At 45.3% G+C, this 17,990-nt stretch overlaps 1 protein-coding gene across 1 annotated transcript in view; it reads left to right on the top strand.

Moving 5' to 3' along the window:
* Nucleotides 1-16,426, top strand: part of LOC121855671 — an 81,501-nt gene extending 65,075 nt beyond the window's left edge. Inside the window, 10 exon segments of the mRNA XM_042350742.1 lie at nt 6,967-7,131; nt 8,689-8,961; nt 9,442-9,617; nt 9,806-9,939; nt 10,294-10,338; nt 11,913-12,052; nt 12,207-12,288; nt 12,722-12,866; nt 13,001-13,307; nt 13,672-16,426. Of these exon segments, the coding sequence (XP_042206676.1) occupies nt 6,967-7,131; nt 8,689-8,961; nt 9,442-9,617; nt 9,806-9,939; nt 10,294-10,338; nt 11,913-12,052; nt 12,207-12,288; nt 12,722-12,866; nt 13,001-13,307; nt 13,672-13,841 (1,637 nt within the window). The 3' untranslated portion in view covers nt 13,842-16,426.
* Nucleotides 16,427-17,990: the final 1,564 nt, after the last annotated feature.

Genomic DNA, 17,990 nt, shown 5'->3' with positions numbered 1-17,990 from the left:
CACCTGCAAATCAGCACACCTAACTCGGGGTCGTCAATCAATAGCACAATCACTGACCTGGTCACAACAACCACACAATTTATGTTAAGGATGATTGACATATGACAGATTGACACAGACGACACGCATCATCCTAGGACGACACGCATCATCTTGGGACGACACGCATCATCCTGGGACGACACGCATCATCCTGGGACAACACGCATCATCCTGGCACGACACACATCATCCTGGGACGACACACATCTTCCTAGGACGACACACATCATCCTGGCACGACATACATCATCCTGGGACGACACACATCATCCTAGGACGACACACATCATCCTGGGACGACACACATCTTCCTAGGACGACACACATCATCCTGGCACGACATACATCATCCTGGGACGACACACATCTTCCTAGGACGACTCACATCATCTTGGGACGACACACATCTTCCTAGGGACACACATCTTCCTAGGACGACACACATCATCCAAGGACGACACATCATCCTGGCACGACACATCATCCTAGGACGACACATCTTCCTGGCACGACACACATCAGCCTGGGACGACACACATCATCCTGGCACGACACACATCATCCTGGGACGACACATCTTCCTAGGACGACACACATCATCCTGGGACGACACACATCATCCTGGGACGACACATCTTCCTAGGACGACACACATCTTCCTGGCACGACACAAATCATCCTGGGACGACACACATCTTCCAGGACGACTCACATCATCTTGGGACGACACACATCTTCCTAGGACGACACACATCTTCCTAGGACGACACACATCATCCGAGGACGACACATCATCTTGGGACGACACACATCATCCTGGGACGACACACATCTTCCTAGGACGACTCACATCATCTTGGGACGACACACATCTTCCTAGACGACACACATCTTCCTGGCACGACAGAAACATCATCTGGGACGACACACATCTTCCTAGGACGACACATCTTCCTAGACGACTCACATCTGGGACGCACACATCTCCTAGGACGACACACATCTTCCTAGGACGACACACATCTTCCTAGGACGACTCACATCATCTTGGGACGACACACATCTTCCTAGGACGACACATCTTCCTAGGACGACACATCATCGGAACACATCTTCCTAGACGCACACATCTTCCTAGACGACACACATCTTCCTAGGACGACACACATCATCCTGGGACGACACACACATCTTCCTTGGAACACACATCTTCCTGGCACGACACACATCATCCTGGGACGACACACATCTTCCCAGGACGACTCACATCATCTTGGGACGACACACATCATCCTGGGACGACACACATCTTCCTAGGACGACTCACATCATCTTGGGACGACACACATCATCCTGGCACGACACACATCATCCTGGGACGACACACATCATCCTCGGACGACACACATCATCCTCGAGGACACACATCATCCTGGGACGACACACATCTTCCTAGGACGACACACATCTTCCTGGGACGACACACATCTTCCTAGACGACACACATCTTCCTAGGACGACACACATCTTCTAGGACGACACACATCATCCTGGGACGCACACATCTTCCTAGGACGACACATCTTCCTGGCACGACACACATCATCCTGGGACGACTCACATCATCTTGGGACGACACACATCATCCTGGGACGACACATCTTCCTAGGACGACTCACATCATCTTGGGACGACACACATCATCCTGGCACGACACATCATCCTGGGACGACACACATCATCCTCGGACGACACACATCATCCTGGGACGACACACATCTTCCTAGGACGACACACATCTTCCTGGGACGACACACATCTTCCTAGGACGACACACATCTTCCTGGCACGACACACATCATCCTGGGACGACACACATCTTCCTAGGACGACTCACATCATCTTGGGACGACACACATCTTCCTAGGACGACACACATCATCCTAGGACGACACACATCATCCTGGGACGACACACATCAGCCTGGGACGACACACATCTTCCTAGGACGACACACATCTTCCTGGGACGACACACATCTTCCTGGGACGACACACATCTTCCTGGCGACACACATCTTCCTGGCCGACACACATCATCCTGGGACGACACACATCTTCCTAGGACGACTCACATCATCTTGGGACGACACACATCTTCCTAGGACGACACACATCATCCTAGGACGACACACATCATCCTAGGACGACACACATCATCCTGGGACGACACACATCAGCCTGGGACGACACATCTTCCTAGGACGGACACACATCATCCTGGGACGACACACATCAGCCTGGGACGACACACATCATCCGAGGACGACACACATCATCCTGGGACGACACATCATCCTGGGACGACACACATCATCCTAGGAACACACATCATCCTGGGACGACACACATCATCCTGGGACGACACACATCATCCTGGGACGACACACATCATTCTGGGACGGCACATCATCCTGGGACGACTCACATCATCCTGTGACGACACACATCAGCCTGGGACGACACACATCATCCTGTGACGACACATCATCCTGGGACGACACACATCATCCTGGGACGACATCTTCCTGGGACGACTCACATCATCCTGTGACGACACACATCAGCCTGGGACGACACACATCATCCTGTGACGACACACATCATCCTGGGACGACACACATCATCCTGGGACGGCACACATCATCCTGGGACGACTCACATCATCCTGTGACGACACACATCAGCCTGGGACGACACACATCATCCTGTGACGACACACATCAGCCTGGGACGACACACATCAGCCTGGGACGACACACATCATCCTGTGACGACACACATCATCCTGGGACGACACATCACCCTGGGACGACACATCATCCTGGGACGACACACATCATCCTGGGACGACACACATCTTCCTAGCACGACACACATCATCCTGGGACGACACACATCATCCTGGGACGACACACATCTTCCTAGGACGACACATCTTCCTAGCACGACACACATCATCCTGGGACGACACGCATCATCCTGGGACGACACACATCATCCTGGGACGGCACACATCAGCCTGGGACGACACACATCATCCTGGGACGACACACATCATCCTGGGACGACACACATCATCCTGTGACGCACACACATCATCCTGGGACGACACATCACCCTGGGACGACACACATCATCCTGGGACGACACACATCATCCTGTGACGACACACATCATCCTGGGACGACACACATCACCCTGGGACGACACACATCATCCTGGGACGACACACATCATCCTGGGACGACACACATCATCCTGGGATGACACATCTTCCTAGCACGACACACATCATCCTGGGACGACACACATCATCCTGGGACGACACACATCTTCCTGGGACGACACATATCATCCTGGTACGACTCAAATCTTCTGTGGACGGCACACATCATCCTAGGATGACACACATCATCCTGGGACGACACACATCATCCTGGGACGACACACATCATCCTGGGATGACACACATCATCCTGGGACGACACACATCTTCCTAGCACGACACACATCATCCTGGGACGACACACATCATCCTGGGACGACACACATCTTCCTGGCACGACACACATCATTCTGGGCGACACACATCTTCCTGGGACGGCACACATCATCCTGGGACGACACACATCTTCCTAGCACGACTCACATCATCCTAGGATGACACACATCATCCTGGGACGACACACATCATCCTGGGACGACACACATCATCCTGGGATGACACACATCATCCTGGGACGACACACATCATCCTGGGACGACACACATCTTCTGTGGACGACACACATCATCCTGGGACGGCACACATCATCCTGGGACGACACACATCATCCTGGGGACACACATCATCCTGGGACGACACACATCATCCTGGGACAACACACATCTTCCTAGGACGACACACATCATCCTGGGACGGCCACACATCATCCTGGGACGACACACATCATCCTGGGACGACACACATCATCCTGGGACGACACACATCATCCTGGGACGACACACATCATCCTGGGCCGACACACATCATCCTGGGACGACACACATCATCCTGGGACAACACATCTTCTGGGACGACACACATCACCCTGGGACGACACATCATTCTGGGACGACCACATCACCCTGGGACGACACATCACCCTGGGACGACACATCACCCCTTGGACGACACACATCACCCTGGGACGACACACATCACCCTGGGACGACACACATCACCCTGGGACGACACATCACCTGGGACGACACACATCACCCTGGGACGACACATCACCCTGGGACGGCACACATCACCCTGGGACGGCACACATCATCCTGGGACGACACACATCATTCTGGGACGACACACATTACCCTGGGACGACACACATCACCCTGGGACGACACACATCACCCTGGGACGGCACACATCATCCTGGGACGGCACATCATCCTGGGACGACACACATCTTCCTAGCACGACTCACATCATCCTAGGATGACACACATCATCCTGGGACGACACACATCATCCTGGGACGGCACATCATCCTGGGACGGCACACATCATCCGGGACCACACATCATTCTGGGACGACACACATCACCCTGGGACGACACACATCACCCTGGGACGACACACATCACCCTGGGACGACACACATCACCCTGGGACGACACACATCACCCTGGGACGACACACATCACCCTGGGACGGCACACATCATCCTGGGACGACACACATCACCCTGGGACGACACACATCATCCTGGGACGACACACATCATCCTGGGACAACACACATCATCCTGGGACGACACATCTTCCTAGGACGACTCACATCATCCTGGGACGACACACATCATCCTGTGACGACACATCATCCTGGGACGACACATCATCCTGGGACGGCACACATCATCCTGGGACGACACACATCATCCTGGGACGACACACATCATCCTGGGACGACACACATCATCCTGGGACGACACACATCATCCTGGGACGACACACATCATCCTGGGACGACACACATCATCCTGGGACGACACATCATCCTGGGACGACACACATCATCCTGGGACGACACACATCATCCTGGGACGACACACATCATCCTGGGACGACACATCATCCTGGGACGACACATCATCCTGGGACGACACACATCATCCTGGGACGACACATCATCCTGGACACACACATCATCCTGGGACGCCACACATCATCCTGGGACGACACACATCATCCTGGGACGACACACATCATCCTGGGACGACACACATCATCCTGGGACGACACACATCATCCTGGGACGACACACATCATCCTGGGACGACACACATCTTCCTAGCACAACTCACATCATCCTGGGACGCACATCATCCTGGGACGCCACACATCATCCTGGGACGCCACATCTTCTTAGGACGACACACATCTTACTAGGACAACTCACATCATCCTGGCGACACACATCATCCTGGGACGACACACATCATCCTGGGACGGCACACATCATCCTAGGACGCCACACATCCTGGGATGCCACACATCATCCTAGGACGCCACACATCATCCTGCGACGACACACATCATCCTGGGATTGCACATCTTCCTGGGACGACACATCATCCTAGGACGACTCACATCATCCTGGGACGACACACATCATCCTGGGACGACACACATCATCCTAGAACGACACACATCATCCTGGGACGACACATCATACTGGGACGACACACATCATCCTGGGACGGCACACATCATCCAGGGACGACACACATCATCCTAGGACGACTCATCATACTGGGACGACACATATCATCCTAGGACGACACACATCATCCTAGGACGACACACGTCATACTGGGACGACACACATCATCCTGGGACGGCACACATCATCCAGGGACGATACACATCATCCTAGGACGACTCACATCATACTGGGACGACACACATCATCCTAGGACGACACACATCATCCTAGGACGACACACGTCATACTGGGACGACACACGTCATCCTGGGACGGCACACATCCTCTTCATAACATCTAGGACGGCAACAGTCACCCTCACATGACAGCCTCCACGGAGTACGCTGGTCAACCACACCCCATTAATCCTTGACCTTGACCTTCTTTTGTCACGACCCGTCAATAACTCTTCGTCTGCCTTCTTCCCTACATCTTACTCTGCCTTCTCTATAACATAAAGCAATGTTAAGACGTTTGGGCTACCGACGTTTGACTTGGTTCAGGGTGAATTAGAACCTAACCTAATCTAACCTAACCTCACCCCTAATCCAACATAATTTAACCTAACCTAATCGTACCGTAGCGCACCGTAACGTGGCCCAAACGTTCGCTCACCACAAAGCTCCCAGGACAGTGTACTGGGATCAGCTACATCACGCCCTGCACATCATTGCCTCCTCTTGTTGTGTAGTCGCCTACAAAAGTCCTGTCTCCACTCCTGCTGAACCACAAACTTCGAGATTCAGACTCGTGAACCCGAAGCATTTATAACCCTGAGAGCATTATTCTTCTGTCCATAAATGTTTCGGGTTCACGAGTCTGAATCATGAGTACGTGGTTCAGGAGCAGAGGTGACAGGACGTTAATGAGTGACTACTAACTAGACATCTCTTAACAAATATTACGCAATTTCGTCTGTGTAAAGGCCTGATACATTACCTAGTAAATGTGTTAGCTCTCATGAAACTGATCACCGACTCGGGAATAAATGAGACAGTTTCACATAGACGAATATGCTACTTGATCCTCTTTGACATGACAAATACAGTTTTTTTTAAGACTCGCCTCCACTGACGTTTCTTTCCTCTTGACCTCACGTGACGTTTACAGAAGCGAGGGACAATATGATCTGTAAGCAGGTGACCACGAGAGATAATCGCTACATCACACAGATCATGTGCTTTGACAAGGCTTCCATCTCCCGCCAAGTCAAGATTGAAGGCGTGGAGGAGCTCGGTAAGGCCATAGAAAGACTCCCTCTAATTGGTCAGTCAGAATCTTCATGACCAGCATCCATTGGTCGCCTGAAGATTTTTTTTTTTCGTGACTGAAACACCAATCGCTGTTTGGCCGTTGGGAGGGGCTTTCCATCCAGTATACGGAACATTGACGGTGATTGGTTGGTTATTTCGGTGTTTTTACTGTTCCGAACCAAATCTGCCCTAGTCCCTGGTGCAGTTAATGTCAAGGGCGCGCCTCTGAAACCCTGACATATCATCCTGACTGTGTTGATGGTACAGTACAGGAGAGTGCTTGAAGACTTCTTGGTGTTGTGCCTCTCCCTACTTGACGACTCTCTTATTAAAGATGAATGCTTCTTCTTCACAACTTTTATAAACAATATCTTGTGGTTTATGATGAACTGGAAGAGACTTATCAGACTAACAGACTAACCCGACGTTTAGAATAGTATTATGAGAAGATCATTGACCTTCAGTGATGAGAGAGACCTTGTATAGGGCTCTGAGTATAATCAGGTCAAGTCAAGTCTGGTCTCTTGGTCATTACATCTTTATTTCAATATATAATGGTCGCTTCACTATAGAAAATGATCTTCTCGCTATATAGTAATTTGCTTTACTAACACGCACCGATATAACACCTTGAGCATGTGCAGTGTGATATTTTTTACAACTTTCTGATTACTGATTCATATTTAATTTACCCTGGCAGCTCAAGAAGCAGCCTGGGGTATACTCGTATGTAACACTCTATGTATATAATATCAACACTAACATACATACAACAATCTTATAATTCACCCCCCATAAAATTATCAAATTACTTATTTTATCAATCAGACAGCCAGTTACCATAAATTTCTACCTTTTAAACAAATGCATGTTATAAGACTTGAGGTCAGCCAGATAGATATATTTTGACCTGGTATGTTGTGATCACTTACAGACAGGTGATTGAGGTGGTGGAGGTGGGGGTGGTGGTGGTGGTGGTGGAGAGCAGTGACCTCCTCCTCCTCCTCCTCTCCACCAGACAAGAACAGAAACACACCTCCCAGCTACAACGCTCAACACACAAACATGTTTAGAGAGCGTCCAGCTGGGCAAAGTAATGGGTCTTTGATCTTTTTTGACTGACAAACAAAACCAACACTCGGGAGAGAGGTGAAGGTTCTGTTCTTTATAGCGAAGACAACTTGTATAATGATAGTGCAGGTGATAATGAAAATGATGATGATAATGATGATGATAAAAAATAAAATAATATTAGTAATAATAATAATAATGATGATGATACCATGCACTTTGTATTAATTAATAAAAATAACTATAATCTTAGAATATATATTAAATTTCTCAAAACACGACTTGATCTTCATATAGAGAGGTTATATAGATAAACATAATATAGACTATTACTTTTATAGTTTTTTATTTATATAACAGACTTTTATCTTTATATAGTTCGTTAGATGGAGGTTTCACACCTAACTGACCCTCGATATAATGAGCTCCCTCTCCTAGTCCATTAAATAGATTTAACTATATACTAGATGTGTTTTTCATGTCTGCTACCCTGGATTTGGTGATATAGAGTGTTTGTGTTTTTGGGATCTGTGGAGAACCTCAGTCTATGGCACCACACTAGGTGGTTTAGGCAGTTCTACACTGAGCGGCAGCGGTGGTGTAAGTGGTGGCAGCGGTGGTGTAAGTGGTGTCAGCGGTGGGATCTCAAGTGGTTCCTCCTCCTCTTCTTCTTCTTCCTTTACGTCATCCTATGGCACTACCCTCTCTGGCGGGCAGGGCACCACTGGACAACCACTTGGGGAGAACGTCAACTGCGACCCCATAGGAGTCTGCTATGATGGTCAGTACCAGTCAGGTCCTTGTCACTGTAGATTTAGATTGATTTGCTTGTGAACAAAGACCTCATCTGTCACAAGAATGTTTTATTTTCCTTTTTCCAACATATGAATTCATGATGTCTATTTTTTTTCACTAACTAGAAAGAGATATTCAGTGTGATTGATTCATGGCGACAAGTAGATTTGATGGTTGGGAGGGAAAAACCAGGAAAGAGTTGGTTTCTTTTTTTCTCAAATGTTTCAGACTACACAGAACTCATCTGTGTAGCCACAAACATTAGAGAAATAAAGAAACTTCGCTCTTTCTTGATGTTTCCCCTCCACCATCGTATTCAGTGTTTTAAAAATATCGTTGATATTTTCCCTGATAAGAAAAAATATCCAGTCAGAGTAGAATAAGTATGCAGTTTCTTATTGGTGTATATACAAATTACTGAAGATAGTCAGATGATTAACATGAGTCCATTTGTGATTGTTTACAGTGTCAGTTCACTGTAAGGACACCAGGATCGTGGTGGAGGTTAAGACCAATAAACTCTTCAATGGACGGCTGTACTCAATGGGACGCTCCGAGACCTGCAATGTACAGGTCGTCAACTCCGACAAGTTCCGTCTCGACTTATCCATGGCCGGCCAGGATTGTAACACCCAGAGTGCTGTGAGTAATTAATGGGGGTTCTTCTGTTCTATCTGCCTATGCCTGACTTTATTCTCTCGTATCTACCGTGACTATCTCTCTCCCCTGTCATCTCACTCTAGTGTTATCTATGTGTGTGTGTTATTTATATGTTTGTGTTATTTATATGTTTGTGTTATTTATGTGTTTGTGTTATGTATGTGTTTCAGAATGGCGTCTACACCAACACGGTCGTCGTACAGCGTCACTCAGTTGTCATGACCAAAACCGATAAAATTTACAAGATCCGCTGCACGTACGACATGACCTCCAAGAACATTACCTTCGGCATGCTCCCCATCAGGTACGTCTTGGTCGGTCCTCAGGCTCTTACAACACTCTTGTCCCTTTCCCCCAGTATCTCCATCCTTGCTTCCTGCCTCGCTAGTTTAACCTAAGATGCAGTTTGTGTTGATATCGTGTCATTATCCTATTCGTTTAGATATATAAATGTGTTTTGTATGTAAGCTGCATCTATATAATGCTCAGTGTAGTTGTACTGTACAATCCTTACCCCCGCCATATTCCTGCTGCATAGTGCCTACAGAACCATGTTTCATCTGCAGGTTAAAAACAAAAGAAAATCAATGTTTTTCACAAAGTCGTATTGTTATTTTCCTGCTGCAGATATTGTTTAATGATTGTATACATTTTGCAGCAGTTCAAGCGAGCACGACCCCTTATCCAACACACTGATCATCCGGTAAGAGAACAGGTGTCGCTGCCTGACTGATGTTATGGGCAGCGGTAGATGGTTGCTGGCTGGCTGTCTGGCTTCTGGTGCCCCCCGAGTACATTGCCTGTAGATTTTGTTCTTCCCGGTCCTGTAGATACTGAATGACTCATGATAGTAGATTCTTGGATCTGTAGGCATTGACCCGTAGACAAGGACCCTATATACACTGTGACCTGTAGACCTGACCTTGTAGCTCTGAACCTATCGATACAGATCAGCACAGCAGACATGGACGGTTGACTCTTATCGTAGTAAAGCATATTAGCAAACTCACCGTCTAAACTCTTGATATTAATTTTTAAGAAGGTAATTTTTCCAGTAGTTAAAATTAAAAGGAATAAGTTACTGATTTATGCCAGAATCATTACCCCAAGAATACCAACGAGTTAAGACAAGCGTTGGTGTACAGAATGCACATGTTAAACTTTATAGAATGGTGATTCAACCCTCTGAGGATGATGATTTAATCCTTTGAAGATGATGATTTAATCCTTTGAAGATGATGATTTAACCCTTTGGGGATGATGATTTAACTATTAGAAGATGATGATTTATTCCTCGGAGTATGATGATTGAACCCTCCGAGGACGATGGTTTAACCCTCCGAGGACGATGGTTTAACCCTCCGAGGACGATGTCTTAACCCTTTTGAGGATGATGAATTAACCCTAACAGACTCAAGGGGTTAAAAAGAATCTTTCTCATAAGCACTGTTTATCAGATGTGCAAGAAATAGAATGACCCTTAACGCTGTGTAAGAGATTAAAATCTTCTCTGACAACTACTACACAAGCATCCCAGGTGGCGTATCTGTGTATGTCTGTAACAAAAAAAATCACTCTTATTTGATCAAACCTGGAGATAGGGTGACGTCCATCTCTTTGTTTAGCTTTAGGTGAGCTAATCAGAGGGGATCTCACTTCGTCATTCTGGTGAGCCAGTCAGAGGCGTTCTTACATCGTCTTCCTGGTGGATAACCACAAAAGGCTGCTGGTTCATTATAGTATTATATTAACATACAGTAACACACACTAACGCACACTAACACACTCACTCACTGGTGTCCGTCATTGAGGCCTTCTTACTCACTCTCAGGCTCACTCGTGATCCAACACCGTACGTTGCTGCACGTTTGTCTGTCTGTCTCTCTGTCTGACTGTGTCTCTGTCTATATGTTGTAAACCCCACCTACCACCTTCCATCACAGTTAGAAGCACTCCCAGCACTCCTCGGCAGCACCGTAACGTAGCTAGTGAGTGACCATGATGAAAGATGCTGTGAATCGTGTCGTGTGTGTGTGTGTGTCAATCCCTATAACAATCAATCATAATGTCAAAATTACTCAACAATTGAAATATGAAAAAAACAAAACAAATATTTTTAATTCGCTTGACAAGATGATAATAAAACACTTACTTGACACTAGACCAGGACATGAGACAGACATCCTTACAGTCTATAATATAAATTTTTTCTCTTATATTTATAAATCTTTAAGTATGACCTAAAACAGCACCTGATGTCTTCCTTCTTCTGTCCAGAGACCCAGCAATGATCCCCATCACTTCAGCTCCCGAGGCACCACCACCCAGGATCCGTATATTGGACACCAAACTGAGGGAGGTGGAGACTGTGAGGATTGGTGACAGATTAATCTTTAGGATCGAAATTCCAGATACAAGTAAGATACCGACCAACTTATGATTTATCCCTTTGACGATGATTTAAACCTTTGGCAATGATGAGACATCCCTTTGGCGATGATTTAACCCTTTGACGATAATGATTCAACCTAACCTAACCTAACATAATAACTCTCTCACACACACACACAGCCCCCTACGGTATCTTCGCTCGGAGCTGCGTCGCTATGGCCAAGGACTCACGATCCACATTTCAGATCATTGATGACGATGGGTGAGTTTCTTCCCTGTGCGTGTATCTCTCCCTCCCGCTCGTTCATCCTCCTTTTTCTAATCTTACAAAGTATATCTTATCTTTGTGCTCTATGATAAAGTACTCTCGTATTTCCTACACTTCTGCTGTTGTAATTTCATTGTTTAGTATTTTGTTATTGTGTGCTATGGTGTTTTTCTTGAGTCTTTTTTTTTCAGAACACACTATTACTTTTCATCTTCAACACACACGAGTAAATTTCATTCAATATCTTGCTTGATGATCCTATTCCAATTGTTTCCTCGAAGGCTGCTAATGCCATTATTCGTTCTCCTTCTTCTTCTTCTTCTTCTCTTCCTCCTCTCTGCTAGGTTCCCCTCCTATTTTTCTGCTGGACTCCCAATAACAGTGTTTCCTCCTGACGTGACCAGCCCTCCTCCTTCTCTTCCGTCAGATGCCCCGTGGAGCCGTCCATCTTCCCTCAGTTCACCAAGGATGGGTCGGCCCTCCAGTCTGTGTATGAGGCCTTCAGGTTTACGGAATCCTATGGCGTCATCTTCCAGTGTAACGTGAAGTACTGCCTTGGGCCCTGCGAGCCGGTGAGTCCCGCATGTAGGAGTTTGTGGTGGCGATGGTGTGTGTTGATGTTCTGTGCCTTATGCATGACTTTGAAGGTTTCACCGTCGTCATTTTCCTTCAATCTTCTTAATTGACCCCCCCACCCCACACACAGGCGAGATGTCAGGTAGGCCGTGAAAGCTTCCAATCCTGGGGCCGTAAACGTCGAGGTGTGAACAGCTTGCAGGGAGCGTGGGGCCGCACACGTCGTGGTGTGAACAGCGTGCAGGAAGCGTGGGGCCATGTCCAGGAAACAACCAAAGAGGAGGCGATGGCGTCATCTCATTCCTACTCGACTCCCTCAAGTGACGACGAGATGAGCGTCAGTCAAGAGATCCTGGTGCTGGACCTGGGCGATGACCAGAGACCCCAGTACCGCAACGAGCCCGCCCCTGAGGCCACCAGGTCCTACCACCGAAACCGTAAGTGTTATCTTCCTGGCTTGTCTTGTATACAGAAGACCCTCTCAATAACGGACTTCTCGGTAAAGTAATGGATACAGTAAACCCTCTCATTACTGGATATTCTCATTTCCTATTTAACGGACTATATAAAGAGAGTGAAGTCCGTTAAATCCGAGAGTCTGTTAGATGTGTTTGTATTTCATATATGTGAGTCTGTTATGTCTTAGATAAATTTGCGCTTATTTACTATTACTCATGGGTTGTGTGTATGTGTGTCTGTCTGAGTATGTGTTTCTGAGTATGTGTTTCTGAGTATGTCTGTATATGCGATGTATACATACTGTCATCCTTACCACCCACACCTTCTTCTTTCCTCCTACAGATACTTACACGTACGAAGGCGCTGATGTCACCTTATTCGAGACCTGCCCAACGAGGTCTTCTGTCCTCGCCCTGGCCGTCACCTGCGCCATCCTCTTACTCATCTACGTCCTCACCGTCTTCTACTTCGTCATGAGAAAGTGGTTCCGTCCCACAAAGAACGTGCGATAAGATGAAAAAAGTCACATATGGCTATCAGGGAGTTGGAGCACCACATTACATACATACATACATACATACATACATACATACATGAATACATACATACAGTGGTTTTCTCTCCGTGTAGGGACGATGGTGACAAACCAGGGATAAATAGTTTTGTTTTTCCTATTAGGAAACTTTTTTGTGATAAATTTTAGTGTTGGGGGATAAATTTAACTTATGACTTCACGATAAGCTTAAGTTGCTGTCATCATGGTTGTAATGGTGAGCTTAAGCTGCTGTCGTCATAGTTGTTGCGGTGAGCTTAAACTGTCATCGTGGTTGTGGTTTGTGAACTTAAGCTGCTGTCATCGTGTTTGTGGTGGTGAGCTTAAGCTTCTCCCTTTCAATTTCGTTTGGCGATATCTTAGATGATATGTGAAGATAAAATGAATGAAGTAAAGTTACCATGAAGCAAGGTTACCATGAAGCAAGGTTACCATGAAGCAAGGTTACCATGAAGCCAGAATGTAATGTTTACCCAAGATTTATTTATTTTTTCATTCTGGTTTTTTTTATTTGTCTTTATATGTGAAATTTAGTTCTGAATTTTCCCTTCATTTTAGTGGTCGAATAATTACAAAGTACCTGTCATATCCGACCTGGTTTGAGATATTAATGTACTTACAGTGAAAGCCTCCATATAATGGACTTCTCTCTCCATACAATTCGTTAGATAATGGATTTCATATCAGACCCTCCATATAACGGTCTTTATATAGTCCGTAAAACAGTGGTTTCACCTCTAACACACCCTCAATATCACGGACATTCCTCTCCATATGGTCCGTTAATCAGAGGTTTCACATAAAACAGATCCTCAATATAACGGACTTTCATCTCCATATAGTCCGTTAAATGGAGGTTTCACTGTAATTTCTTTTTCCTGAGGGGCGGTTCTGTGTTCTAGACTAGGCCACAGATGTGAGGCCTCCCGGGTGTATTAAGGAGAGTGAAGCAAGCATCTCCGCAGTGTATTTTTTGGAGGCATTAAAACCAGTTATTTCCTGGGCATTGAATAATTTGGCTCAAACTCTCGCCGTATTGATTGACTGTGAATATTCCCATGGGCATTGGAGACTAAATATTGTTTTGTGCTATAACTTTAGAATAGGAAGATAAGGAATGTTGTGTTAATGAGTCAGATTGTATTATTACGCTATACAGGCGCTTGAACACAGCTCCAGTATGTAGACAAAGTTCTTAGAAACCCACCTGATGATTCCTGCATACACACACACACACACACACACACACACACAAGCATCACCGCGGACAGGAGGCGTAAACAGCCCATGTAGAAGTTTTTATTTTTTAGTGTAGCCATAAAACCTAGTTGATTTTAAGGTGTGCCTGACTTCTTCCTGCCCCCACCAGCCAGCCAACCAGCCCCTTCTACCGTGCTGTGATTGTCATTCTTTTCCCACACCCTTGCCTGCCGCCACCCATACACATCCGCACACTCACCCACCCATTCACTCACACACCCACCCACACTCACACCCACACACCCTCCCACCCACTGAGTCTTCCCATAGATTCTTGTGATCCACATTATTTATATTTGATAAAACACACACACACACACACACACACACACACACACACACAGAGTCTTGTGGTTATAATTATGGATATATTTTTAACGTTATCATGTGAGGAAAATGTACAGTCTAAATCATAAGGATATGAAGGTGTGGTTGGCATTCTCTCTCTCTTTCTCTGTCTCTGTCTCTCTCTCTCTCTGCTTCTTAGAATGTTAGTGGTATATCATAAACCTTTGTCCCATTGTTAGTTTGTTAGTAAGGCCTTTGTATACCTACCACGGGTGTAGAATAACACCTGACAAGGAATCATGAACTTATTTACACCCGGTAAGATCCAGACCAGGTGTGTGTATCGTAACCCTGAGTCATCCACAACACAACTAGGTCTCATCGTCTACACCAGAATGTTTTGACCAATGTTTGCTTGTGCTTATGTGGTTCAGACGTCACTGTGTCAGGTCTTACTTACGTATCTCTCAAGGTGTGATTATTATAAGGAGTATTTCTCTTTTAGGTGGGGAATTTTTACCTGTAGGTCAAATGAGCCAATGATGTGGACAAAATTGTGGGGCGTTGAGTGTGCGATGTTGCCCGAAACGGAGGTTGGGGGGTGGAAATGCACGACCCTCTCTCTCTCTCTCTCTCTTGAAATAATAACACATCTACAAATATAAACACTTTCTCTTCATAAGTGTGTCGCTCATTGTCTTCAAGTTTTATTGTTCGACAGTCACACAATTCGTCTTAAGTCAATAATAATGATAATAATAAAACGATACAATTTTTCCCCCGGGGTGACGCGACTCCATTACCTCCAACCTTCTTCTCGAGTTAAAGGTGATTTGTTTAAAGTCTTCATTTGTAGAGCTTGTTAGATCCCATGTCATAGGAAAGCTAGAGTTTTTGTTGTTGTAAATAAGTCGTTATTTATTATTAAATGTATGTTGTGTGTGTAGTGTGGAGAAGTACAGTTTGTTATAGCCAATAAATGTTTCCTATTGTTTACCATTAGTTTCTGTGATAACCTACATCTTAATCCACAGAAAACGGATCTTGCGTAATGGATAACTAAAGTAATATAAAAAGAGGCCAATTGTCTAGAAGTACCTCAATAGATTTAGCTAGAGACCTGAAATCTTACATATACACTAAAGGAACCCTGAAACTAACCTAGGTGTTACTTTTTATAATTAACTAAAAATATCCCCTCTTTCTACATACAGTACAGTAGAAAACACACTTCCCTTGCCGTCATATCTCGTTAAGTTAGTTTGATCAGACAACTAAGGCGCTCTAATTTAAGTTTTTTAATCCCTATAAATCTTCAACTTGTAATGACTTTTAGTATGATCAAATGTTCAGAGTTTCAGACTATAACACGTAAATAAAACAGAGTAACGAAACAAAGTGTAACACACAGTCTATTAGTAAAGAGATGTGCATATAACACTGGTTAAAAATATACGAAGAAGTCACTGTAAAAATTTATTTCCACAGTTTACCCGGTGTAGAAGTTAAGAGTGAAGCCTGGGTAAAAATGAAGTGTTTGCCCAACATATCGTACGGCACTCCCGGCAGAACGCTCTGAGATTCCGTGGTGAGCAGAGCTGGTAAGTGGCTACTGATAGTAGCATTATACTGTATTCGACTTCCATGCATTTGAATGTATAATAATTCAATTAATTAATTGAGTTGTTGGGGGTGAAATGCAGTGAAGCCAGAAATATTGTAAAATACAGATAATAAAGGGAAATGAATAAATACCAGTCCAGTGTATAAGTGGTATAATAGGCTAGTAAACTCTGATAATACAATTAATTAATTTAGTTTTTAAAATTTAATTTACTGGTAAACATAAAAGTCCTTCAGTTTTTTTAAGTTAAATAGTAAATTCGATGGTGTGCAGAATGAACTTGGTAGAAGTGCGGTTATATAGTGAGGAATTCTCTTATTTCTCTTGTAGACAATGTAAATTTCTTGAACGATCATTTGTATGATAAAGCGGTATGGTGCGAGATCATTATGAAAAGGAAAACTAGCTAATTGTTGTTGTGTATAGGGCTCCTTTTACAAGTCGTGAGAAGAATCTTGTATTGAATTACCTAACCAAATTGTTTCTTTTCCTCGTGGATGCAATGTTAAATCTCCTTATTTTGCTCTACTAAGATACTATTCCTGTTGTAAATATGTCTTCTCGTGGATGTTTGAACAATCCAAAAGTATTCTGCTACATATGTGGGTGCTTTGTTGTGCATAAGCAACGACAAGAAATAATCGCATTCGTGAAAAATGTATATTTTGCCAACTTTGGAGTGAAAATAGGTGATTTAGAGAAACCATGGGCACCACATAAGGTATGTCGCACTTGTGTTGAAGGTTTAAGACTGGAAATATGGTAAGAAAAAAGTTATGCCATTTGGAGTCCCTATGGTATGGCGGGAGCCTAAAAATCATGGCGATGACTTATTTTGCTCTGTGAAGATAGAGGGATATAATGCAAAAAATAAACAAGGAATCATTTATCCCAAGATTCCATCTGACATAAGACCAGTGCCACATGGTCCTGAGG

Source organism: Homarus americanus, unplaced genomic scaffold (assembly GCF_018991925.1).
Source record: "Homarus americanus isolate GMGI-L3 unplaced genomic scaffold, GMGI_Hamer_2.0 scaffold416, whole genome shotgun sequence".
In the NCBI taxonomy this organism is placed as follows: domain Eukaryota; kingdom Metazoa; phylum Arthropoda; class Malacostraca; order Decapoda; family Nephropidae; genus Homarus; species Homarus americanus.
Note: the sequence above shows the minus strand (reverse complement) of the source record. Positions and strands in the feature narration are given on the sequence as shown.